The sequence below is a fragment of the Pituophis catenifer genome, unplaced genomic scaffold (assembly GCF_029215685.1).
Source record: "Pituophis catenifer annectens isolate HBS135680 unplaced genomic scaffold, rPitCat1.0.hap2 SCAF_3, whole genome shotgun sequence".
In the NCBI taxonomy this organism is placed as follows: Eukaryota; Metazoa; Chordata; class Lepidosauria; order Squamata; family Colubridae; genus Pituophis; species Pituophis catenifer.
The window spans coordinates 68,758,749-68,785,818 of NW_027256883.1; the positions used below are offsets into that span (position 1 = coordinate 68,758,749).

At 35.7% G+C, this 27,070-nt stretch overlaps 1 protein-coding gene across 1 annotated transcript; it reads right to left on the minus strand.

The window, feature by feature from the left end:
* Positions 1–1,534: 1,534 nt before the first annotated feature.
* HIVEP1 (HIVEP zinc finger 1) lies at positions 1,535–24,881 on the minus strand. Its single transcript, XM_070940707.1, has 6 exons — positions 24,857–24,881; positions 16,789–16,916; positions 15,685–15,860; positions 14,236–14,337; positions 6,464–6,981; positions 1,535–3,359 (listed from the first exon to the last, which is right to left on the minus strand). Exons 3-6 carry the CDS (start codon positions 15,764–15,766, stop codon positions 2,187–2,189), a joined length of 1,875 nt encoding a protein of 624 aa, XP_070796808.1. The 5' UTR covers positions 15,767–15,860; positions 16,789–16,916; positions 24,857–24,881; the 3' UTR covers positions 1,535–2,186.
* Positions 24,882–27,070: the final 2,189 nt, after the last annotated feature.

The window sequence follows — 27,070 nt, forward strand, 5'->3', positions numbered from 1 at the left end:
ACCTTACAGTTCAAAACCATCATAAAACTCCGCAGACAGGCAACTTCGATAACCATTTTCATAAAATTGCTCACCACAGTGTTTAAGTCAGACATTATGTCAAGAGCAGATTTTTTTCTGGATGCAAGAAACTTCACACAAACCTTCTTAACAGTTTGGTGGCAAATCAAACAAGTCTGTTTTAACATTTGACCTCATTGGGCAAAACAAACCTAAGCATGTCTGGTTAATTAACTCATCTCAATGCAAGGTTTTGCTTCACTGACTGAACTTCAGGAATGCAGAGTTGTTTCGTTCGCTTCAGGGGAATCTTAAAGTGGGTAGAATAGTATTCTGCAGGGATAAACCACAGTGATCTAATAGTCCTTGCTAACGAAGCCTCCTTTCATATTGCTAATTATAGGTTTATCTGGATTTTAAGCATCTTGGTCTCCAGCATGATTTCCTTACAGCTTCTACCCAAAGTTAGATCTCTGCCACCTAAACAACCTTCAGCAATGTTTGGCAAGAAAATCAAATGACTTTATGTTCAATCTCTTGCAGGATTTTGGAAGTCTGCTCAGCAGTGTTATGAAAGGTAATACAAGTGCTCATGTAATTCACTGGCATCATATGAAACAGATTAGTCTGAATTTAGGCTGATTAGTCTGAATATCTATTGTATAATTCAACACTGTCCAATCCTTCAAAGGTAAGAGGCAGGTGACACCCATGTTACTTGCTGTCTTGTCTTACTGAAGGAAACACATCTGTTTTAAAGATATACTCGAAAACAGTGGCCCCCAACTTTTTGGGCAGCAGGGGCTGGTTCTATGGAGGATGGTCTTTTCATGGACTGGGGGGCATGGTTTCATGCGCTGCCTGGATCTCATCATGCGCAGATGGGGCTTCACTCACTTATGCTGACCGGTTCCTGGCAGGCCGCAGACCAGTGCTACTTCATAGCCCGAGGGTTTGGGACCCCTGCTCTAAAATCTTCATCCTATGCAAAAAAGCTCCATAGCAAGTATAACTTGAACTTATAACATAAATGAACAGCTATTTTAGCATTTAAATCTTAACTTTGTTAAAAATGGAAGCAACAGAAGTACCTTTTTTTCAATATTACTTTTGCATAAAACAAGGCTTTATTGCTTGCTTTTCAGTAAAAATAAAAAGTAGCCTGAAGTGTTTACCGTTGTCACAAAGGTAACTATATTTAATTTTGTGACAGTCTGACTTTAATAAAGCAGCCAAACCTAACAAGAAATAGCATGAGCCTTCCTTCATTTTTGTTTTTTCTTTTAATAAAGGACTTTAACAAAAAAAGAGAAGTTGTTTTTTGAGAATATTAAAAAAAAATCTATTGAAACATGAAAAAACTCCGCATTCTGGAAGTTCTCTTTACAATACTGCTAAACAAAGAAATATATCACTTTTCCAGTAACTCTTCTAAGAAACTAATTGGATAGGATAGAGAGGAACAAGGAAGAAGTTATTAGCAATGTATTTACAATTTTAATGTTTTTATCATCATCATCACAGAACAGAACAGAACAGAGTTGTTCTTTCTTGTTGGTTCATTTAGAAAGAGGTACAACTTAAGCCAGTAGTAAAGTCAGTAAACAAAAATTTTACTGAAATAGTTCAATAACACAGATACGGGATTTTTGTTTTAAGTGTAAAACTAATGTCATACATGAGAAAAATGGACAGAACTTTTTCCCTCCCTCCCCAGACTAATATGGGTACAATAAATATGGAGTTGTACATAACTGAATCTGTACATACAAACTTCGCCCCACAGCCATAAAAATCTACATTTAACAGTGCAACATATAATTTAATCATTTCATTTGACATAAGATTTATTTACTTACGAAACAAAAGTAACTACTCAGGTTTAATGTACATATAATATATAATTTTGACAATCTGTACAGTTTTCTAAACATAAAACACAAAAAAGGCACAATTGTCTATACAACATGTACAAAAAAATGGCCGGAGCTGACAAGAAACAACAATTATTGGTCAAGAGTTCATGATTGCACGAAGATTAGTAATGAGTTTGTGTCAGAAAATATGTGCTTTAAGTAAAAGGGAGGTTTGCAAAGAAACCTAGTAAGTGTTACTTTAAAAAAAACATACACACAAAACAAAACACCCGTAACCCCACACACAACCCAACATGAAACCAAAACACCCTAGGTTGCAATTACTAGTCTGTCCTCATCATCACTGCTGCCATCGCTCAAGTCGACTTTCGGCAGCCTTTTTGGCCGATGGAATTCTTTATCCTGAGGGACCATCTGATGTCTGGGGGAACTGGATAAAATGTCTGAATTCACTTTTGCAGGAGGCTCCGACCCAGAAGGCTGTCCCACCTGAACAGCACTAATATTGCACTTTGGTTTTTTGGGACTCTCTGAGTCAGAACTTTCAGAGTCCGGATTATCCGGGATATCACGTCGTCGATAGTCCCTTGCAGGGCCCACTTCCAATCGATTTTCGATGCTGTACCGCTTGTCGGCAGGTGCCTTCTGAGAAGATAGAGCACTGGCAATTTGAGCAGGGTCCGGAGTAGCTAAGCTTCCAGAACCCTGGACTTGGAACGTTTCACAAGTGTTATTTCCGGAGGCTGGTGGTTCTACAATCCTCTGATCATCTGCAGTCTTAGGGCTCACTGGAGAAGCTAAAGTTGGCAGTGCTATGTTTAATATTTGCAGGCCCGGAATGTGTGCCTGAGGACTAGAGGTGCGCTGAGAGGAAGGTTTTGCAGTCAACACTTGTAACCCTACGGCATTGAGCGTTAATCCCGAATGATGCATCTGTGGTGCTAGGCTGGTGCCAGCCAGGCCTACGATATTCACTGTTTCCATGCTCAGGGATGGAAGAGGCTGCAGGGCTGGTGCACTCAGACTGTGGATGCCTGGCACATTAATTTGGCCTATAGGGATACAAGGAACCATGCTGTTCACTTCTGCTATACCAAGGTGATTTGCAGTGCTGGAGATCGCACAGGCTGGATCGCCAAGAGCACTTGTAGTTCTGTGGATCACGCTGACAGCAGGAATAGTGAGTTGCACTGGCCCAGCTGGAATGGGTAGAAAAGTAGAGTAGGTGGCTAAGCCAGCAGGTACCACGTGGATCCCCCCCACTGGAACCACTCCATAGGGACTCTTGGTTTGTTGTTGAGAATGCAAGGGGAGGTGACTAAACAGATGAGTCTGGGGAGGTCCTAATTTCATGGTCTGTTGGTGTTCTCCATGCTTTGGCTCTTGTGTCTCTGCAAAAGGGGATGCCACTGAAGGAACAACAACTGTAGTTTGTGTACTCTGGTCTATGGGTAGAGAAGGAAGTCCAGTAGAAGCTGTGCTCTGCCCAAGAAAAGAGAAAGCATGAGAGGTGGTTACAGTAATAATTCTGAAATATGCATCTGCTAATTCCTTCTTAAATGCATAGAATTTGATTTAATTGAGACTCGAGTTTCAGTTCTTCAATGTTTTAGACTAAAAACAAGGGTGGAGTTCCAGGTGATTTTATTTCAAATTAATTTTTAGAATCCCAAAATATCCTCTGTGTTTCTACAATTGACACATGACTGAACTCTATTTAAAGCTCTCAATATTCTAAATTCTTAGTGAAAAAGTTACAACATTAACTAGGACATATTATTTTTCTGAAGAATTATCCAGGCTATATGGCCTTGCAGTGGTGTTAAAAATAATCTTATGATATTTCCACTGGTACCAGTGACAACCTGGGTCAAGATTGTAGTGCTGTTCAGGCATTCAGAAACCAAAACAATCACAACATGAGCACTTCAATTAAATCTCTCTCTGATGAGGTAATTTGAATGAAGTTGGCTTCTCTACAGGCAACTGCAGATCCAAGGTGGAAAATGCTATGGAACTGAGCAAAACATGTAACATTAAAATGTTTATTTTCAGTTTGGATGGCATTGGGCAACTGAAAATAAACATTTTAATGTTAAAATCAGGCCAAGCAGGGCTCAGTAACCAATTTAATCAATAATAATAATGACAATACTTTATTTATTAAATTTAGAGGTGACCTGACTTCAGAACAACTCTGGGCAGCTTAATTTAAGAAAAATAGAAAACAATAAGAAAATGTTCATCTATGTCCAAGCAAGCCACATTCCATAAAAATAACTGAAGATCCTCTATGATCACCCTACCCTAGGGCCTTGAAGAGCAGCCAAGTTATAAAACATCATCAGGGTGGGAACCACATGGATCTCTTGAGAAATTTCATCCAAAGAGTGTAGCACCACAACAATAAGGGCATGTTTCCTGGATCCCAATGGATGACATTTAATTGAGGGGACTTGGAATTCACCAATTCTGACTGAAATTATCTGATGGATAAAATCTATTTGAGAAATAAATTGGCCCTGTGATAACATTGAATTATACACAAATATAGGATATAGCCTTGTTTTAAACCATCTTGCTAAAATGGACATTAACAACCGGGTGACAATTTTTTTGTATTCAAAGTCCAAAGAAGGCTTCTTAAGAAGGATCTGCAAGATTTGTTATCTTGAAGAGGGCGGCAAAACACATGTCTAAGTGAGTTGAGGAGGTGCTTAATCTCTTTCAAATGCTGTTAAAATCCAAAATGGACCAAAGCCAAGAAATATGGTTGACAATTCATCCAACATAGTGGCTGTGAGTTCACAATAACCAAATCTGATATAAAGCCGGACTAGATAGCATTACAGAGAACTTAACGTAGAAGCTTGCTATTATTTTTTTTTTAATAAAAAAGTTTTTATTTTCTGATCAAACAAGTATACAATATAAACAATCATTCATACTATCATCAGAAAAAAAGAAAAAAAAATCAATTTGGTAAACTCAATCTTCAACCCCTCCTTACCACCCCCCACTTCCCAGAACAAAAACAGGGCATAGATTTCACCAAACATTCGCTAAAATAAACTAGCTAACTGCAAGATTTAATAACTCCCAAGACCCCTTAACTCCCCTTTTACAATTTCATCAACCTCCCTTTATATAAACACAAAGTAACATGTAATCCAATAACTCTAAGAATTTTAAAACCATTAACAAATCTTAAACATTCAAACCTAAAAACATTTTTCCCCCTCCTATTTTTCTCAAAGTTCAGATATTTTGAAATCTCATAACAAAAAATAAACCTTAGACATTCACTAATTAAATTTCTACATTTTTATAATTAACCATTAGTACATTAACTAGAAAACCAAAAAAGATTAATCAACCATTAATACATCATATTTAAAAATCAATATTCAACTTTATACTTTTTCCCCCTCAGTAGTTATAACACCTAAAACATAATCAATTTAAACCATGAATAGAACAACTGCAAAGCCAAAAAAAAAAATAATAATAATCTTCCATTCTTGGTTTCTTATTTTGAAATCTCATAACAAAAAATAAACCTTAGATATTCACTAATTAAATTTCTACATTTTTTAAGTTTCTAAATTTCCCCCCTTCATTATTCCTCCCTCCAATTTTTAAAATTTAAAAGATAATCAACAACATAATTAACCATTAATACATAAACTAAAAAACCAAAAAGGATTAATCAACCATTAGTACATCATATTTAAAAATCAATATTTAACTTTATACTTTTTCCCGAAGCTTGCTATTATTAATACTGCCACAAAATAAGTAAAATAATGAACTTCTGTAATTCTAATCACAGTTACCATGAAATATCAAATGTTTTTCAGTTCCTCCTGAAAACCAGGGAACTAAGTGGGCTTAGCCTGCAGTGTTTGGCAAACACATCTTTAGTCCTCTTCTGTACATCATTCCATGGTTAAAGTTTAGATGCAAACAGCAGTGATGCTCAAAGTAATTGGAATACTTCAGACTGATTTTAATTGATCCACTACTTTGCAGAAAGAACTGATTTCTGCTTTAAACCATAACAGAAATGAACACACACACACCACTGTTTTCCCCAATTCAAAATCATTCACATCCAGGTAGTAGAATATAGCAAGTCCAGGATGTGATATGCATCGTAGTCCTCAGCTGGACTACACAAAAGCAACTTTAATGTGAATATTGAAACTATGATTCTTTAATCCTACATTTTCAAATTCCTCAAGCAGGTTATGCAGAAAAATTGGAAACAAGAATTTCTGTACATCTGATGGGTAATACTTGGTAACTCCCATTCTCCTCAATTCAGCCATTAAGAGTATGGATGCAAGTTATATCAGGGTAACATTTTCAAAAATAAATCCTATACATTTTGTTGCACCAAAGGTGCACAACATGCAATCTAATTTTCCAATTTTGTAGTGACTCATTTTTTTGTAAATGCCCAGAGCAGCATGGTTAATATCTATTTCCAAGAAAAGCATAATTTTGCCAATAAAACAACAAGCACTGCCTGCTTTCCCTGCAATAAATTCTGGAATTAAAAAAAAACAAACCTTTCTCCTCACCTTCAAAGTTGCTGTAGTACTAATAGAAGGAGTGGTGCTTCCTAAGACTTCTTTTGTACCTGGGAAATCCACATACATTTGATGACTTGGTGACCGATGAAACGTTTCTGAAGACAGAGCAGGCTCTGTGCTTGTTGCTCTGTCTTGCATGCTTTCCTTTTTTGCTTCTCTGGAAATAGTTGATACTGGTGGCCCTGAGTTCCTGCAGTCCAACTGCACTGTACTAAGTACTGTCATTTTTGTGAGAAGTGCTTTTGGCAGGCCATCCACAGAGTCTGTGTGAACCCCAGCAAAACAGTCCAAAACTCTACTTTCTTCATCAGCACTTGAAACCTCATGAGAAGCATTTCTTGAGGGATGATGCTGTGGACTGGCTGAAACAGAGGGAGTAGCAGATAAAACTGATTCCGTTTGGCTATCTTCATCATCATCTTCGTTATCATTGTCTTCATCTTCTGGCCCATCTGAATCCTCTGGATCAAATCCAGACTGTTCATAATTTAGCCGTTGCTTTTCACCTGTGAAAGAGAACAAAATTAAATTCCCATCTAACAGCCCAGCAGTTCAGAGGAGATTCTTTGCATTGCATTTACTTTCTTTTTCTGAACATTAACTTCATGCAAGTAAATGGGAAGTATATGCAGAAATCCATATGAAACCTCCCTCCCCCCAGCCAAAAAGTAGCATCTTGGACTGAAGGACTTTAGAGTGGTTGATTCCATAACTGGTAGAAGGTGGAAGATGGAAGATGCATTCAGACTTTTTTAAAAAAAACTAAGGGGGAATATTCAGACATGCAACATATCCCCTCAGATACAGCACATCGCATTTCAGTTTTAATCAACTAACCATATGTAGGGTCACTAAGACATTACTAAGATTTAATAAAATCCTATGAAAGCAAAGTTTATGCAGTGTAACAAATGGATAGCAACCATCTCTTAAATAGTTTTCAGAGGGATAACCATGGTAGTCTTTTTCAGTGCAGAAGCTCATGATATTTTTAATAATCCAGCAAATTGACTCCTTCATTGGCTTTTTCTTATTTATTATAATTTATTTGATTTTTTAATCTACTTTTTCATTCAAGGATCATGGTTTATTTATTTAATCAAATAAGTTCTTCCACTGCCCAAAAATAATTCCATTTGCGAATAGAATTATTTGTTTAGCAGAGTGATGGCGTTCGGGAAAAACCTGTTCTTGTGTCTAGTTGTTCTGGTGTGCAGTGCTCTATAGTGTCGTTTTGAGGGTAGGAGTTGAAACAGTTTGTTCAGGATATGAGGGGGTCTGTATATATTTTCGCAGCCCACTTTTTGACTGCTTTTTGACTGCTAATAGATTGCTATTCTTGAAAATCTTATCCATTTTACCTCAATTTTTAAAAGCTGGTTTTTCATTAGACTTGGAGGTTTAGATTCAGGCCTTGGGTCAAATGAAAAATGGGAGGAAGAGGGATGTTTATGGACCAAAGTAAAAATCTGTGGTATATGCACATTTTTCATAGCAGCTGTCTATCAATCTATGTTATTGACATAGAATACAGATAGGTCATTCTAGTTTAAGAGATCATGATACTCTATATATCTTTCCAGGTAAAAGATGAAAACAGGCTCTTTTGAGTTTAAAATAATGTAAAGATCCATATAATATATACGCTTTTTTTTAAACTTATACACTGCCTTTACCCTAATATCTCAAGGCATGACATACGAAGAGGGTATCTCTCCTAACTTATGAGGCTACTTGGCTGAGAGAAAGAATGACTGAGCCAAAATCACCAAGTAAATTCTATGGTCAAGTTGAGATTTGGACTCTGTTCAGGAAGTCCTCAGGTTACCAGAATTTCCATTCCTAAATGATGCAGTTGTAAAGTGACCACATCACTTAGCGCTAGCAATTCTGGTTGCTATTGTAACCCCAGGACTATGTGGGACATTAAGCTAGAATTTCATGTGACCTCAATGAGGATGGGGCAGAAATCAGGAAATCAGGCTGCGGGAGCTAATACAGCCAGACAGGGGTTTGCCACATGCTGGTGCTACAAAGCATGAGCTATTGGGCAGTGCCATGGAGTGGCAGGGAGTGCCACAGGCATTTGCTACAGAGAGTGGAGGAGGGGTGACAAAATGGTGGGAGCAACTTCTGACTTCTCTATTGATTTTACCTTTGGAAAGCTGGCAGAAAACAATAGAAATTGCAATCACAAGACTGCAGCTTGCTGTAATTTATCATAATCATTAACTAGGCACCAAGTGCCCAGACTTCGATAACATGACAGCAGGGTCCTTGCAACAGCCAGAACTCTGAGGATCAGTCCTAAGTCTTCCTCATTCAGCAAGCATGATAAAATATCTCTTTTCGTTGTACACATTTCCAATGTAAATGTGAAGTGCCTTTGTACATTCAAGACGATTTCTCTGGTGAAATATGCATTTTATAAAAATTCTCTTTAAGATTATAATGTAGTGTAAATTTTAATCCTTTCCACCATTGTTGCACTGTATATTATAATCAAAAAAATTAGCCCACTTTTATCATTTCTTCTACTTTTATTTCAAATCTCAATAAAAGTTTATGTATTTTAGCAAGTCCATGTTCACCATTTGTACACAATTTTATTTCAAGCTTAGTCTTGAAACAGTCTTCCATTCAAAAGCATACTCTTTTGTTTAATTTAAACCTTTTTAATAACTATAAATAAGAAAACCATTAGCAATTATATCCCTCTGCCACTAATTGTTCTTTTGATTTTATTTTGTATTCTGCTTGACAAAATTCTGCTCTCACACAAAAATTAGTGATTTTATGTTTGCCTATTATTTCTGAATCAGTGGTCATAAACCTTAGAACTACCTGTAATAAACAATACTGTTGTTAAACTCTCAGTGATCAACCTGGGAGAAAAAATATACTGTAGATTCTAAACAATTGAGGAACTGCTGTTGATTGCTCTAAAATTCATTCTGAAACTGAATCATATGAATCATTATAGTGATTAATGCAAACATTTAACAATACAAATAATCAAGAAACAGTTGCTTTTGAAAATAGATTATTCCCTCTACATGCTCCAGTACTGAGTAACAACTAATGGGAGATGCTTACCTTGCTAAAAGCTTTATTAGTAAGGTCTGAAGCAGTTGTTAATAATGTGGTTAGGGTTATGTGGTCTTCCCTTTTCCCTAATAAAATACTTCTTCGGAGCTTCACTAAAAGGCTTTTTAACGTCATCCACACTAACTTTAAACATTAGAGTTGATGAAAATGATAAATGTTGAAGAAATGATATAATATTGAATAAGATAACTGTTGTTTCTGTACTGTACCTAATGTTTTTCTACTTCAACCAAGCTATTTATATTGTGATTTAATTACTATTAAATTTAAAAAATATAAATCATTGAAGATTTACAACTCTCAAGGAAATTTCAACTATAGTTTGATAAAATATGACTATTATTGAAACTAACAATGAATCTTTGTGCAAAGATCCAAATATTTTATTTTTTTTATGTGTAGAATACCATATGCATAACACATTCATTAATTTACCACTTATAGTAGTGAAAAAAACCACTTTCCTTATGAGACATAAAGCTATAAACAAAGTATAGCAATACCAAATTTAAATAAATGTTAATATTATTTCTATATAAAACATATGATGGAAAGGTTTTCATCTAGCCCATATTAAGTTTTCACAATGAAAAATCCCTTTCTGTGCAGAAAAGATGTTTTATACTAATTTGTAATTATCATACTTTTAGTTTTACATATTTCCTTGCTTACATTTTAAACGTCTGAAAATTTGAATTATATTTATATCTGTTTTATTTTTATTTTTTCTTTCTAATACTGACATTCATTGGGGAAGCTCATATTGGAGCAACTTAAAAGCATCAGAGATTTAAAATTTATCCTGAAATAATACTGCTTACTAGCTGTCAAGCTCCTTTTTCTTTTTTTTAAGCAGTTTAAAGCAGGGGTGAAATGCTCCCGGATCAGACCGGATTGCCTGATCCAGTAGCGATTTTTCCCTGTGGTTCAGCGATTTGGTAGCAATCGCCACCTGGATGTCATTACTTCCTGGTTTTGCGCATGCACAAAAGGTGTGCACATGTGCTTCTGAACCGGTAAAGAAGGTAAGTAGATTTCACCCCTGGTTTAAAGTATTATTCAAATAGTTCCCTACTGTTGGAGGGGCTGTTGTCAGCAACCATAAGCTAGAAAATATATAGATTTTACCACATAAATAAATATCTTGGTGGGAAACTGTTTGATAAATTATGCTGCAATTTCTTCTGCAGAAATTTAAATAGTATTAATCTTTGCTAATATTTCCAAACATATTTGTATCAATTAAATTTTTTGAGAAGAGTCACATTTTAAACATTTCTGAAGTTCAGATCAAATTGTGAGTGACCTGAAACTAGTCCAGGATATACTTTTATAGAAATTCCATGGAATTCAGCAGAAACCTCTTCCAAACAAATGAATTTGGGATTGGGCATTTGTTATCTAAAAGGAATGTGCAATGAAAGCTTGGGCAAGCAAATGATACGCCTAAGTTGTACTATATCACGTTGAATGGTTCACCTGGCCTGACAGCTTAGCTCAGAAGCCAGCATTCCAAACATATTAACCTTATATTTTGGGTGGGAAGAACATTCTTTAGGAGATGAAAGATGGAAGGGTGATTGGGAACATAAAAGGGAAACTAAGTGGTATTTACTAATACCCAAATGATAGCGAATCTGAAACCAGAAAACATCACACAATCACACAATCTACCAATCCTGCTGTTCTAAATCCTCTCAATAATTAATCAGGTCTCATAAAACCAAATTGAAACTATATGACAACTATAATGGAAAGTTCCCAAATTCTTGTTGACCAACAATAGCTTTTCTAAAAAAGATACATTCTAGTTCCTCCTTTCACTCAAAAACTGTCCAATCTCAAATTTATTCTTCTGCTTTAAAATATAGGAAAACCAAATAAGAGACATTCAGCGATGAAGAATAGCTAATAGAGTGGCTTAAATTTCTATCTGAGCATTAGCCTTAATGTTTTTCTGTCAATTCTTATGAAACAGGTAAGAAATAATGAAAAAAGACTAGGAAAAATAATCAGTATATTTAACAGAATAATACTATTAACAAATTCATAATTTATGCTGAGGAAGAACTGTAGAATTCTAAATGCTTTAAATAATTTAAAGTGCAATTATGTTCACTACAATACAGGCTATAATCCAGACAACCACAAAAATCAGTCTACCTATAACTTAGAATCTCATTGGCCAGATTGAGACCATCATGTTCTGTTGTCATGCCTATCAATTTTCTAAAAATATCTGTAATATTTTAGCTCATGAACCTAAGAAGCTTCAGGGTTTTGATCTAGAATGACAGTTTCCAGCAAAAAAAGTTGTAAATTGTGGTCACATGACCGTGGGATGCTAGAAATGACTGTAAATGTGTTTCAATTGCTAAATGTCCAAATGTGACTACATGACCGCAGGGGTGGGGGTGATGTCAGAATTTCAAATCTGAGTATAAGTATTTTTTTGCAGATCCATTGTAACTTTGAATGGTTGCTAAGCAACCGATCATAAGTCAAGGACTACAGGTATCCAAAAACTATCCTTAGATATTCTGGGAAGAGGTTTACCCCACAAATACACAGCACATATTTTACTAAATAGAATGCTCTCTGGTTTTTAAAGATTGAAAAACGTTAAAGGTTCTAAACTATTCAAAACTTGTAATTAATTAAAGCATTTCAACCTAGTGATACTGGATGGCAAACAATACCTAAAAGTATAAAAGCAGAGCAGAGATTAAATTGTCTTATTATTGCATCTTCAAATGTCCAAAATAATGGCAAGGAAGAGATAAAGTAGAATTCACCATTTCTGTAACAATGGCTTGGGCCTTTTCACTCACATCGCACTCGGGTCAGAAGCGCCTTGGTGCTTGGTGCGCCTTGGGTTGAAAGGATCAGCTGGGAACATCACCGTTCCCTGGGGGATGCCCAGCTGGGGGCTCCTTTCATGTCCCCAGCAGGAGCTGGAGCAAAGGAGCAGACATCCCACAGCAGCACTTGGATCTCAAATGCGGCCTTGCTAACCTCCAAGCCAGCGTTCTAACCACGCAAGCTACCATGCTCCTTGCCTTTTCACTGATTTTGGGATTTCTCAGTTTGATAGGCAGCATTTTGAATATGAGTGTTATGAGTGTTCTCAGTTGTTGTTCTGCTACTTTTAATTTCTGTGCTTTTTATTGTTTTTACTCTGGTTTTAATTGTTAGTTGGCTAGAGTCATGTTTATGAGATGGGCGGTCATCTCAATTTATTAAATAAATAAATAAATAAAATCTTAAACTCTAGGTTTGCAGCCGTTTAATTCATTCTTTTCCAGTGAATCACAATTCTATCATCTCTTTATTATGTATTATTAAGCATATTATGTATTCTTTTGCAGAATACATAAGCTAAGCCTTCATATTTGCTGGTAGATTTTGGACAATGGGTGCATCTTTCTGAGATTTGGAGGTGTAAATTAACATATTCAGATCTAAATATATGATATATACTTACCAAAGTGCAGTATTTTCAGATTCTACATAATACCTTTCCCCAGCCTGATAGCCTTTCCCTAATTGTCAAACTATATAATTTGGAATTTTGTCAGTTGAAGACCAGTTGAAGAGCAACGGGGTGGCAAAGTTATTGTAGAGGCATGACCGACATAGAATTGCAGTAACTGAATATAAAGGGATAGCATACAAGAGTTTTTTAAACTGTTTTTTAAATATATATGTTTTTTAAACATATATATACTGGATAAATATATATATCCATATATACTGGATGTAATAAACATCCACCATTAAATGTTAGAAGTTTTAGTCTAATACCGTGATAGCGAACCTATGGCATGCAGTGCCCTCTTTGTGGGCACGTGAGCCATCACCCCAGTTCAGCTTTGCCGCGCATGCGCCTTCCACCGGCCAGCTGGTCTTTTGATCTCTGCTGTGTATACACATGGCACATGAGGGCCGCACGCACATATGCAGGGCACATGCATGCATGGGGGGCTGGATGCACATGTGCAGGGTGCAAACGGGGGGCATGTATGCACGGGGGGGGGTGTCCACGCTTTGGCCACTCGTTCCAGAAAAGGTTAGCCATCACTGGTCTAATACATTGGGGGGATCCAAATTAGGAAATTTTGCTTTAGATTCTAATTCACGGGGTCTATTTAAACAATAATCTCCCCTTTTGAATCCCTGTGTATAAATTTTGCAATTTGTTTATTTATTTATTTTATTTTATTGGATTTATGTGCCATCCATCTTGTCCAGATGCAATTCTCGGGTAGCTTATAAACATTTATATGGATCCTCTTTTGTGAGACTCCTAATTAAATGTATTATATACCTCAGTGGATAAAAACATGCTCTATCTAATATGCTCTATCCTATGACTCAAATTAGGATGATCTTATTGTTTAGATCAGTCAGAATTAAATGAATTGAATTAAATGGAGACTTGTGAGTTTTCAAAATCTTTTTCCAATGTTATTACTAAAAGAAATTTGGTGAGTAAATTAAATTTCACAAGTGTACCATTTGAGATGCATGTGAATCCTAAATGAATTGCCTGCTTCCATGAAAGCAGCTGAATAGGAGGCCTGAGCAGAGAAAGAGAAATATCACAACCACAAATATACAATTGAAATTTTAAGAATTATGAAAATCTTTACCATAGTCTTCTAGATCTTGATCATCTATTAATCCCACTGAGACTCCCAAATCCATACACTTCTTGCTATGCGCTTTGGACTTCATATGTTTTGTTAAATTTCCTAAAATAAAAATAAAACCAATAATGTACTGTTTTACTTTTATAGTTGAATGTCCAGCAGTACAGGATTGTGACCATAAACATGCCAGTTGTCACATATCATACAGGATGCTTTGGTTTGTGATAGCTTTATAATAAATTATAGAAACTTATAGGAAGTCAATAAATTACTTTTGCTCCCAAGGATTTTAACATCATTTTTGATAGTCCTAGACTAAGCAAAATAAGACCTATAAAATATAACAGTGGTTAAAAAGGCAATGGCTACCTATTTCTACACTGTTGTCAAGAAAATTATATCTATCTTTGAAGATACCAGGAGCTGAGCTTGATTTGAAGGAGACTTTTAAAGGAAAGTAACCCAGACTGTTGCTGATTTTCTGAAATTTGCCATTTTATTAATTTTTTTCCAGTGCTTCTTATACTGTACAATGATTAGATTTATTTAAAGTTGTAACAAGCCTTGACATAATTAAAAGAACCAATTTTATAATATCATGCAATAGTTCTTCTATAGTTTCATAAAATTTGAACTTTATATTTGCATTTCCTTTAATTAAAATAAGCAATAAAATGAACCAGTTTGTTAATGTTAAATGCTATGAGGGAGCAGAATTACACAAAAGCTCTGATGTGAATGTCATCTCACTTTTATATAATTTACAAAAAGGTTAATTTCTTTTTTAACTATCTAGACTTACGGCAAAACAAATAGATACCAGCATGCCCCTAACACACAGTGCTAATTATTGGTTCACAGATAATGATTCACTGTTTTGGACGATCAAATGTATTCAAAATGTTCTTACATTTTTCTTATACATTCTTGACTACAGTAACTCCTTATAAAAAGCAGAAGAAACAGTAGCTTACCCAAATCAGCACAATTATATTTTGTAATACTGAGCCAAGCCTGAATTAATTGCAAGAATGAAAATTGCAAAATCAATACCATTGTAGAGTATGTCTGCCTGATAAATGGCTGTATGACCAATTATATACAGGATGTGTTCTCAAAAGGGGCAGATTCTTCTGTACCCAAAATTCCTCCTGGATATTTTGGCAGGCAAGGAAAGTCTTATTCATACTTAAGTAGTACACATGGCCCATTATAAATTCTTTTGAAGTTATCATAGTTTTATAACAACTTTTTAAATCCTGAAGCAACAGTTTTAAAAATTGCAAATATCTCTATATTCTCTATAGTTTATCATTTATAAAGTCTACATAATTTACAGAAAACCTTCATCATGTATTAATTTAAATCTGACATGTCAAGCAGAAAAGTATCTGCTAAAGCATCCTGCGGATGGAGGGGACCCAAAACAATGATCCACAACTGAACTACCTTTAGTCTTGAAGGAAAAATTGCAATAATTGCAATGATATGGCCGGACATCTGTATGCGTGCGAATATGTTTCTTCAACATACTGGGCTTTTTACAGCGTATCCCACATTCTTCACATATATATTTTCCTCTTCCTCTCCCACGAACATAGACATATTCTTCATTTGATTTATATCTAGTTTAAATGGGACAGAAAATATTCTAATGTGAGCAATAGTATTATGGGAATAAATGTTAGGCATGAAATTTGGAAAACACCTGAAATAGAAATCAGCTCATCAACTCTGATGTTGCAATGTTTTAAAAGTTCATTTTTTAAAAATTACAATTTGAAAATGTGAGAAAGCAGCCCTACAGTCTGGTTAAAAAAAAAGGGGGGGAGGGATGATAAATTTGGAGTGCCAGGAAACGTCCTAGAGCACTGTTTTGCAAACTTGGCAACTGAGATGTGTGGATATCAACTCCTAGAATTCCTCAGTCAGATTTCCCACACATCTAAAAGTTGCCAAGTAGAAAAGTACTGTCCTAGATTATTGAAGAGAAAGCACAGTGGGATGTTTTGCTTGCAAGTTCTGTGTGTGTGTGTGTGTGTGTGTGTGTGTGTGTGTGTGTGTGTGTGTGTGTGTGTGTTGAAAATCACAGTGTATTTTTAACTAAATAAATAGTTTGTTTTGGGGCAACATGTGATTTTGAACACTGGAATGTGACTTCTGTACTGCCCCGTTACAGTTTTGTGCTCTAAGTTAGGCCTTTTATTTTATTTTTCACCAAGGTACATTTCCTTTAACCTCATGAATTTGCTTCCCTGAAAATTCATGTTTTGTGACTTCATGCACCCATAATGACTATGAGAAACAGCATAATACATTCAAACTGTCAAATGTTTCTGCTTGGCTACAATAGACTCAGATGCCTGTTATCTAAGATCTACCCCAAAAACTGTTTACCAAATTTGCTAGAAATTGTGCATAATGCACAAAAAATCAATTCTGCATAATGCAATACAAATTCTATTTCACAAAAACAGAGGGTGAAATAATCAAATTTCAGTTCAAAATAATCAATAAAAGTTATAGCACTTTTAGGGGAAAAAAACCACTCACCCTCCATCAAATATTTTAACTCTTCTTGGCTCATTTTTGGCTATGTTCTCAATATCTTGATCAGTACTTAGTTCAGAGTTTTCTTTATTGCTGAATTTCTTTGCTGTCTTTTGTTTAACTAATGCCTGCTGAGATAAATGTAAATCAACTCTTACAAGTTTAACTAGCAGATTAGTAGCATTTGTTAATATAGAAATCAAACCTACTACCAGGCAAAATTATTCTATAAGTAGGGTACAATCCAATCCATTTGTGCATCTAATATTAACTAATTCAGAATGCATGTATACGTTACAAATCAGTTCCTTTTACATTTTAATATACCTTGTTAACATGATTGATAGATCCATCAATATCAGCTGTCAGACTGCTTTCATAAGCAACACACAATTTCTATGTAAGATTGAAAATAATTATCCTTAGTTCAAATTATAGGATCGCCACCTGAGACAAAGTAGATTTATGTAGGTAGAAGCACCACTGATTACAATGGGATTAATCATTTATGCAATTAGGAATGGAATTATGCCTTTTATAAATAAAAGAACCTTACATATATGCATTATGTCCTTTCTGTAAAGCCCCTGTTGCTGCATGTCAGATTTTTCACAGAGAAATACTGTATGTTATTAAAATTTGTCTTCAAGGGCCTAGTCACCTATGTACGCACAGATTATAAATCCGTCTATATAGTTCAAGACAGGGAATGTATCCTATAATTACACATTGTAAAATAGATGTAAAATATGGGTGTGGAACTTCACTATATTGGAAAATTATTTTCACATTTCTGATAAGACTGTTAGACAAAACATGAAATTTGTATAGGCTACACCTAGTGATATTAGATTGGTAAATGGAGAATTTTCTCTCTACAAATCAAAAGATACAATTTCTAGAACTATTTATCGTATTACTAGTAATGGCACAATAAATTATGCCAAATATTTTGATCAACTTTTAGCATTCATAGAGTTAGGCCAATTCATCTTTTCTTGTAGCAAAACCTATGTGTATTGTAAATCTATTACTCCTCTGCCATTACATATATATTGGATAAGGTTATCATACTGGGAAAAGAAAACCAAGCTCTGCTTTACTCTCTCTTCCTTCTACAACCCATTTTCCTTCTCTTTGATGTCTTTAGTGTTGACTGGACTTTTTATTCAAGAACTGGATAAAAAGGCTACAAAGAAATAATGAATAACACATACTTAGCTCCATCCTCATTCCTAATGATTGTCTATATTATACTGTAGACAGTATAATACCCATTTCCATTTATTAATTCCATTTAATACCAAGTTTGGGGTACCATCCATGCAGCGCTTTCAATTCATGTCCCATTCATGACTATGTGTGTAGTGTATTGCTTTTATTAACATCAGGAAAACTTCCAGGAATCCTAGCTGGTATGGCTGAGAATTCAGGATGTTATATTCTCAACATAAGGAATATATTAGGTGGGGTAGGCATTTAATCATGCATAATTTTATTTATTGTGCAATTCATCCACAAATATTTACAGCTATAATAGTGATAGGAAATGCTGTTGCTGTTTAGTGAAAAAAATCACTGGCCTAAATATGGACAATAGTAACATTTTATTTGATTCACTACTTTGCCCCATATTAATTGAAATCAAAAACTGAGACCACTGTAGAGGGCATTTATTTAAAATCTTTTGGCTCCTGATTGCAATTCATGCCTGTTAATTATAATATTCATAGGCAGGCAGTGAATGCAAAGTGGAAAACTTTGTTTTCAAACTATACTAACCAAAAGTTAAATATTAGTTTTTTAAAATTCTGATTCTTTGACAATAACCAAATATTTATTCATTCTATGTATCATGACACATTACAGAGAAACTATGATTGTATCCAGTTATCACCTAGAGAGTACTGAAGCTAGAAATGCAGTTCAGAAACATGGTAAGAACAAGGCCAATTTTTTATTTGAACAGATATCCTTGTTTCCTCCATCTTGGAGTCAATTCAGATATGTGGATTTTAACTTGTAGAATTCCCAGAAATGAACATCCCCACACATATAGGGCAATTGTCTTCTGGAAAGCTAAGTTATCCAGGCCAGACTAGTTGAAAAGAAAAGAGCATATGCAATCAAAATGTATTGCAATTACGACTAAGTTGAAAGTACTCATATTTTGAGTAATAATTTTTGTAGTCAAAACAAATTCAATTCTACAGACTTGGGCAGAGCCTTTAAAAAGGATATTATTTTAACTCATACTGATTTCTTCTTTATTGTTTTCAGTTTTCTACTGAAATCTTATAGCCTCCACTGATATCATCATGCACTTAATCCTGATTGACTGTAAATTTCACATTTTCAAATTATTTACCACTTAATCCTAATGGGGTTTTAATCAGCACAAGGATAGTTCAGGAAAAAGACAAGCAGCAGCAGTTGATACATGGAAATTGTAACATCAAATATAGTCTTTAAAAGACCAATATGCTGGCAGGTAATGTTCTCCTTTTTAAAAAGAATTACTGCACTGCTCTCTCAAAATGGCCCCAAAATGAAAATAATATTTTATAGAGTTCCTTATTTTCTGGCACTTGAAAGAAGACATCAGTCATAAGAAGAGTATGTTCCTTACATTACAACTCAAACGTTTTTGTCAAGGAAAACTAAATTCTGCAATCTACATAAACTATGCAAATAAACCAGATTGTGTTTTCCATTTATTTCTCATAACTAATTTAGTAAGCCAAGAAGTCTGATTGCTGATGATTTTACCAATGAATCCCCTAATCCTATGGAATTAAGTCTGAGCTGAGGTAATTCCACATTGAAGAAACAAGTATTTTTGGGGGGATAATATCTCATCCTGTGCTGGCATAGAGTTCACAAACACCAATAGCCATATCTAGTATAACAAATATAAAGATGACTGAAAGAATGTTAGTACTGTAATAAGAGAAAGAACAGAAATTCTAGGCGTGTACGTGAATGACAAACTTGCCTTGTATACAGGTACGTCTCAATTTATGACAATTGAGCCCAAATTTTCCAGTGCCAAGCAAGACAGTTGTTAAGTGAGTTTTGTCCCATTTTATAATCTTTCTTGCTACAGTTATTAAGTGAATTGCTGCAGTTGTTAAGTTAGTAACATGGTTGTTAAGTGAATCTGGCTTCCCCACTGAGTTTGCTCGTCAGAAGCTTGCAAAAAGTGATTACGTGACCCCAGGACATTGCAACTGTAAAGTTTGCAAAATTTGATCACATGACTATGGGGATATTGCAATGGTCATAAGTGTTAAAAAAAACAGTCATGTCACCTTTTTCAGTACTGTTCTAACTTTGAATGGTCACTAAACAAATGGTTATAACTCAAGGTCTACCTGTACATGTATTTAAATCCAAAATCAAAAACTTCACTAGATATCCTATTAATATAGGTAACTTCCACCAATATTTCCAATAATTCTGTGAATGAGATCTCAAATTACTTAGTTAAGACTGTCAAAAAGTTCCTAAACTTTTTGGAACCTGGACAAAATCAATTCATATTAGCCTTTCAAGATTCCCATTCAGATTCCCAGTACACTGACTCAACCTACATGAATACTCTTGTTACCAAGGGAGCCCCTTGAAATAGAGGTATACCATAAACTGGAAACCATTCCTTAACTACAACTTAATAAATAATTATTATTATTGATAATATTAATTACTGTATAATTGAATTTATACAATTATCTATTGGTTGGATTTCTCTGTGATTTCAGGTTTACAGAATACATACGTTTAGCAATATTGATTGAATGTACTATAGCACATAATCTTATCAGTGATTTATATTATGTTGACCATCATGTTTAACTTAAATCTTAACAGCAATTTTTAATCTTTTTAAACAATGTAATATATTCAGCTGTTCATGACAACTATTAATATATTTAAAAAACTATATCTGTAACATTTTAAATTTTTTTGTTTGTTCATTTGCACTTTATTGCATTTTTCTTGTTCATTTATTTATATTATTTCTATTTTTCTTTCAAATGCCTCATAATAATAAAAAAAAGATAAAGAAATGTAGCTATACTATAGACTAATTCAGCTAAATGACCTCAGTATGTACTGTAATGTAAAGTATATTGAGTGAGCCCCAGTATAATGTTATGCTCTCCAGTATAATGTTAAGCTTATGACTCTATATGTGTGATGGCAAACCTATGGCGCATATAGAGCAGTGTTGGCGAACCTTTTCAGCACCGAGTGCTGAAATGGGAGCATGTATTCGCGTGCGGGAGTGCAAAAAACGAAGAGCAGTTCCCTGGTATGCATGCATGCGCCGGGAAGCTGAGCTTCCAGTTTCCAGTGTGCACATGCATGCCAGTCACATGGTCTTCTGGTTTCTGGCACAAATGTGCACGCAAAGACCAGCTGGCCAGCGCACATGCGCATGTTGGAAACCAGAAGTTCAGCTTCCTGGCCTGCACATGCGTGCCGGGGAACTGCTCTTCCGGTTTCAAGCGCTCATGTGCGTGCACACCAGAGAACTGCTCTTCCAGTTTCTGGTGCTCCCCTGCATGTGCTCCCTTTTCGGCACTTGGTGCTGAAAAGATTTGCAAACACTGCTCCATATGTTCAAATATCCTTGCAGTTTGAATATCTATCTGGTAGATATTTATTGTTATGTATCAAGTTATGTATCATAAGCGTGTCCAACCCCCAGGCCACATGTGGCCCTGGATAGCTAGTAATGCGGTCCTACAAGATCATAAACTTTTAACATTATGCAATTTATAAATATTAACTATATTATATGTTTTATATGCAATCCAAGACAATTCTTCTTCACGCAATGTCACTCAGGCAAAGCAAAAGGTTGGACAACCATGCTCTACAGCTTTGACAGGCTTGTTACTGACTCCTAGAGTGACGTATTACTCTTGTGTGTGTCTAACTGGCCACAGATATCATTTTTGGAATCAGAATTTGGATTATGTACCATGTAATAGGTATGTACATAGTAATAATGATTACTTTTATTAAAAACCAGTATGAGATATTCAATTTTTCTAAAGGACAATGCTGGATTTAAGATACTCCTCCAAAAAAGTTAATTACATTAAATGTCAACCCACGTCGTCGGGGCTGTCATTCTGGTGGGAATGGAGGGAGACAGAGTGTTGAGCCCACATTCCTGCCTGGATATCTTGCCTTGCCATCACTTGCCCCCTCCTGCATAGAGACTTGCGTGGATGAGGTGCTGGCTGCGTTAGCCAGCATTAATGGAGGCTTACCAGACCTATCCCGATCGGAATGGCCCCAACGAACCAGGACTAATTGCACTGAATTACTGGCCGGAGGAAGGCAGCTGGAGCCCTCCAATCAGCAAAGGGATTTGGGGTGGAATCTGGGGGAGGAGTAGCACTAGGTTTAAAATGGGGGGGAGGGGAAGCACGATAAGGTTAGAGCTGACAATATTTCACTGGGTGTAATATTCACTGGGTGTAGGAGCGTGCGAATTTAGGAAGATAAAACTTTAGAACAACATCCACCCTGTTGTCTGCAATTTATTTTCTTATCCTGATTTGGAACCTGACATTAAACATATACAAAATTCTCACCCCTATGGATGGCACAGGTCTTTCTCAATCTCAGATCCTCTAAAATTGGCCTGAGAGTTTGAGGGTTCTGCGTAGTATCTTAGCTGTTCCTATGGTAGCCCTGCACTCTGGTGTTGTTCTTAAGCTCTGCTGAAGCCACTTTAGGAATTACAGCTCTAACTGCTCCTACCACCAGTGGGACCACTCTGATTGTTACTTTCCACATCATCTAGTTTCTCCTTCAGGGCCTAGTACTTTTTCACCTTCGAAAACATCTTCTTCCTGATGTTGTTTCGCACCACTATAGTCGTCACCACTGCTACCTTCTGGTCCTTATCTACTACCACTCGTGGTTTGGTCAGACCTTCCATCTCTTTAGACCTCTATGTATGAGCAACCGGTGTTTTGAACCTCTGTGTACTCATGAACTGGCACATATGATCCCACAATGTCTGTCTATAATGCCTAGTAGGACTTTCCATGTTGTGGGGAGGCAGGTTATTGACCTACAGTTGGACAGTACTGCTTCCTTGTGCTAGCCAGTCTAGGTTGCTAGTAGCTGGCTCATCTATGCAAACTAGACATTCTTGCATTGCTGTTAGTTTCTTTAGCCAGTAATGTGAATCACATCTGGGCCAGGTGCTCTCTAGATTTTCATGTTTTGACCCAGTGTTGGATGATGGTGACTGGTTCCTGTTCTGGAAAATTGCTGTGGTCTGCTATTCAGCAGACTATTCAGTTTCTGCTCTTGGTGGCATTGCTGTTCACATGTTGTTACACTGCAGTTGGGAGTACACCTTAGATAGTTCTTGAGAAAACAGGTCATTTTATCAACTTGGCCTCTGATTCTCTAGTGTATCTTCTTAGCCTAGTCTCAGTGCTTTGAGCTTTTGTTTAGCAGACCCTATGGCTGAATGATGAAGTCAGCCCTCCTCTTTTTTTCAGTAGCTGAGGCCTACACTCTTCTGTAGTTCCACCAGCTGATTAACCTCTCTCTCTGTTGACTTTATCCTTGCCTCCAACATACCTTCTCTTTCTCTGATTCTGATTTTGTGTATTGCTGTTTTTCTTGATTGCGTAATCAAGCATCTCCAAAATTGCTGTACACCAGTTCATTGAATTATGGTGGTAGTAGGGGTTGCCATGAAGGCTCTACTGACATCTTCTAGCATGCTACTGATGGTACTGATGGTACTGTTCCAAACAGCCTCAATAATGAGTCTTGAGGACTGACTATAGCTAATTTATCCATGGTCTTATGCCTTGTATCAGCTGCTGTGCTCTGTAATAGAAGGGGTGGCAGTAACATTCCCGCTTTAGGTGTTGGCTGCACATCCAGTTGTTCTTCGGGATTTTCTTGAGTCCCGGATGTAATATGTAGTTGGTCTGATTCAAGTTGTGACAGCAGTTGAAATATTGGGTAACTAGCCAAATTGAATACTTCAACCAGTTGAAGTATTGGGTAACTGTTTATAAGTTAGTGTGGATGTAGGTCTTCTGTCCATTCATAGTTCCCTTATATATTTCATATATCCCCATTCATTAAGTCTATTGTTGCAGTAGCATTCCATCAATTCCAAATCTTTTGTCTCATGCATCTATGACTTGTTCCAGTAGCCTGTCAGATTGTCCTGGTTCCCCAATATCTTGCACAGACTTCGTTAATCCTGGTGATGTCTGAGCTGGCATGACTCCCTTAGTTTGTACCTTATATAAGGTAAACAGGTGAAGTATTCGGAGATCTTTGCAAAGGAACTGTACTTGTAAATGTAGGTACCAGCTGGGAGTCAAACTCTGGTCTCCCACATCTAAGTGTGGCACTCTAACCACTATGCTATCCAGCTACTATCTATAGTATCTCTCTGTTTCTATGTCTCTCTTTCTACACACACACACACACACACACACACACACACACACACACACACATGCAAAGCACATATACATACATACATTACATACACATGCATACTGTATATATTTACACATATATACATCAACCGAAACAGTAAGAAACAAGAAACAGTGAAGACAGAATGAGTGGAAAGGCTAGCAGAAACAGGAAAGAAAAATTATGGACATGAAATAGAATAGGATGGAGATGAAACAAAAGGAAATGATGTTGGACAAAGAAGGAAAGAAAAGAGATAGCTTATAGAATGCTTAATAGCCGATGCATTCTAGTAAATTCCATTGAGTAGTATGACTTTTACTAACAGTGTATATGCTTCAAAAGATTAAAAAATGCTCTCAAGTCAAGTCTGATTTCTGCTAACTGCATAAGCAAAGCCATAACATTTTCTTGACAGCAATACATTCACTACCGCCAACTCCCCAGGAATTTTCTAATGGTCTTCTATCCAAATACTTAACAGACTTAACTAATCTAGACAAAGTCAGCCAGAATGCTCACTTCAATCATTATGAAATATTCAATACTCTAATCCAAATGAGAGTAAAATGAAAGGAAGCTAACCCACATCTTGCCTTTTACTGAAGTCAAAATCACTGCTTCTTCCTCACTAGGAGTGAGGATTCCAAAGGGAAAAATAGAGTGACAGAGGCAACTTTTTGACTGTAGGTACCATGCATTTCTTCAGAGTCTTAAACTGTGCCCTCATATAACTCCTTTCCCTTCTCATATTCCTTTCATGTAAATATTTGACGAGCTATCAAGAAAAAAGGCGAAGAACATACTAAACAAATAGTGGCAATAAGCTTGTAGTATAAACTTCTGTAGTTACTTCAAAAAAAGTAATTACATAAAGATTAGCCTCATTAAATATGGAATATTTCCATGTTTGGCCTCTCATTAACACTGGGTATACAAATAGCATTTCAAAAGTACCGGTAAGTATAAACTTGTAAGAACATTACATGTAATTTCTGAAGATGACATTTATGTTTACAAATAGTTATCCTTTGTTTTACGTCTTTTAGATTTAATCTGAGCATTCCTAATAAAAATTACATAACCAAGGTTATAAATCTGCTACATTTTAATGTACTGTTCAATAAATCCATTATCTATGATCTGAGTTTTACCAGCTTTCAATTGAGAAGAATGCTACAAAAATAATGCTGGAGTAAGGAGAGGCTATTAAACAAAAAATGATAAGTACACACTCTTTCTAGTAAATTAACTAATTTGGGCAACTAAAGTCAAAATTCTTATATAATTTGAAATATTAACACAAAATAAATTTGGCTAGCAATCAAGGATCTAAGTGGGGTAGTTATTTAACTTTTTACTTCAGTTAATAGTAGTCCTGGAACTATACTTAAAACATCAGTGGGTGGGTGGGTGGAAATGGGACAATTTCAGTTATACCTGTAGGAGATGAATGCATACCACTCTTGATCTCTTATTCCAAGAATTGATGGACAAACTGTGTGTGTGTGCAAGTTACTCTTATATTGTCATAATAAGTTTTAGTGCAACTGTTTATAGAAGCATCTATGTGTTATCCTTTCATTAAAATACTGTTGATTCCATGAAGCTCCTGCCATTTCCTTAAAAAATGGCAGGTGCTTCATGGAATGTATGCTACTAATAGATCTGTAAATTGAATTTAGTACTGAGAATTTCATTTGATACTTTTAAGAATTCACTATCATGATTATTGCTGCTATGAGCACATAAAACTCTAGATTGCATTATGTTCTATAAGAATGGATAGATAGGAGTGGACATGTTGTGAAGTCATCTTGTGGTACCCAGGATAGTGCCTTCTCTGTTATGGTACCTGCCTTCTGGAACAATATGCAAATGGATTCTATCACAATGCTGTCTGGGAAGTTATTATAGACCTGGCTATTCCTCCAGGCTCTGGATTAGATCAAATTTTGAGCTCCTGTTAGATGGGTTACAGGTTTTATGTTCTTTCTGGATCCATACATCATTCTTTTGTATGTTTTGTAGTTTAGTTTAGTTTAGTTTAGTTTAGTTTAGTTTAGTTTAGTTTAGTTTAGTTTAGTTTAGTAGTTTTTTTAATTATAAGCTGCCTGTGTTCATTGGGAGCGAAGGAGCAATATATTGTTTGAAATAAATAATTAAACATTCCTCACATTTTCTTCAGTTTGATAAAATATCTATCTGTTCATGCAGATATTATCTGGCTATTGCACACCTCTAGAATGGTTAACCTTGATTTAGGGAAACTGTACTATAAAGTAGCTTGAAGGCCTTAATATTTCATCTCACTTTTTTTTAAAAAAAAAATTCAAATTCATCTGGTGAATTTAAGAGAAATTATAATGAAATGTCATCATGTTGAAATTAGCAATGTAATTAAGCTGCATTAGTAATACAAAAATACACAGAGTACTATGAAGTTTTTCCCAAATGCAAAACTGTTACAGTTTAAAAAAAGCTACTTAAATACTTTAAACTTAGAATTTTTCCATTTAAGATAAGTGTAGTCAATGCAGTTATTAAATACCTTAAGTAAGTTGTTCTCCCATTTGCTTGAGTAGACCAATGCGTCAGATTTGAAGGTGGTGCTTATTGCTTGAGTATAAGATGATTTGTCATCTTTCTGTTTTGAATTCAAGAGGGAAAGTGCAATCTTTGTTGGCAAACCAAGCGGGTTGGAATTGTTGGGGCTGATAGACCAGGAAGAATAAGCTGAAGACTGTTGGTCATGTTGTAATAGGTGTACTGGTTTCCTTTTTAACAGGTAACACCATGTAAA

Excerpts from the sequence above, each read along its gene's own strand:
- HIVEP1 (XM_070940707.1), bottom strand. The coding sequence starts at position 15,766 with ATGTTGAAGAAACATATTCGCACGCATACAGATGTCCGGCCATATCAT. Across the intron at positions 14,338-15,684 it reads TTTTTCCTTCAAGACTAAAG|GAAATTTAACAAAACATATG; the intron begins GTAGTTCAGTTG and ends TTTTTATTTTAG. Across the intron at positions 6,982-14,235 it reads TCAAGATCTAGAAGACTATG|GTGAAAAGCAACGGCTAAAT; the intron begins GTAAAGATTTTC and ends TCTCTTTCACAG.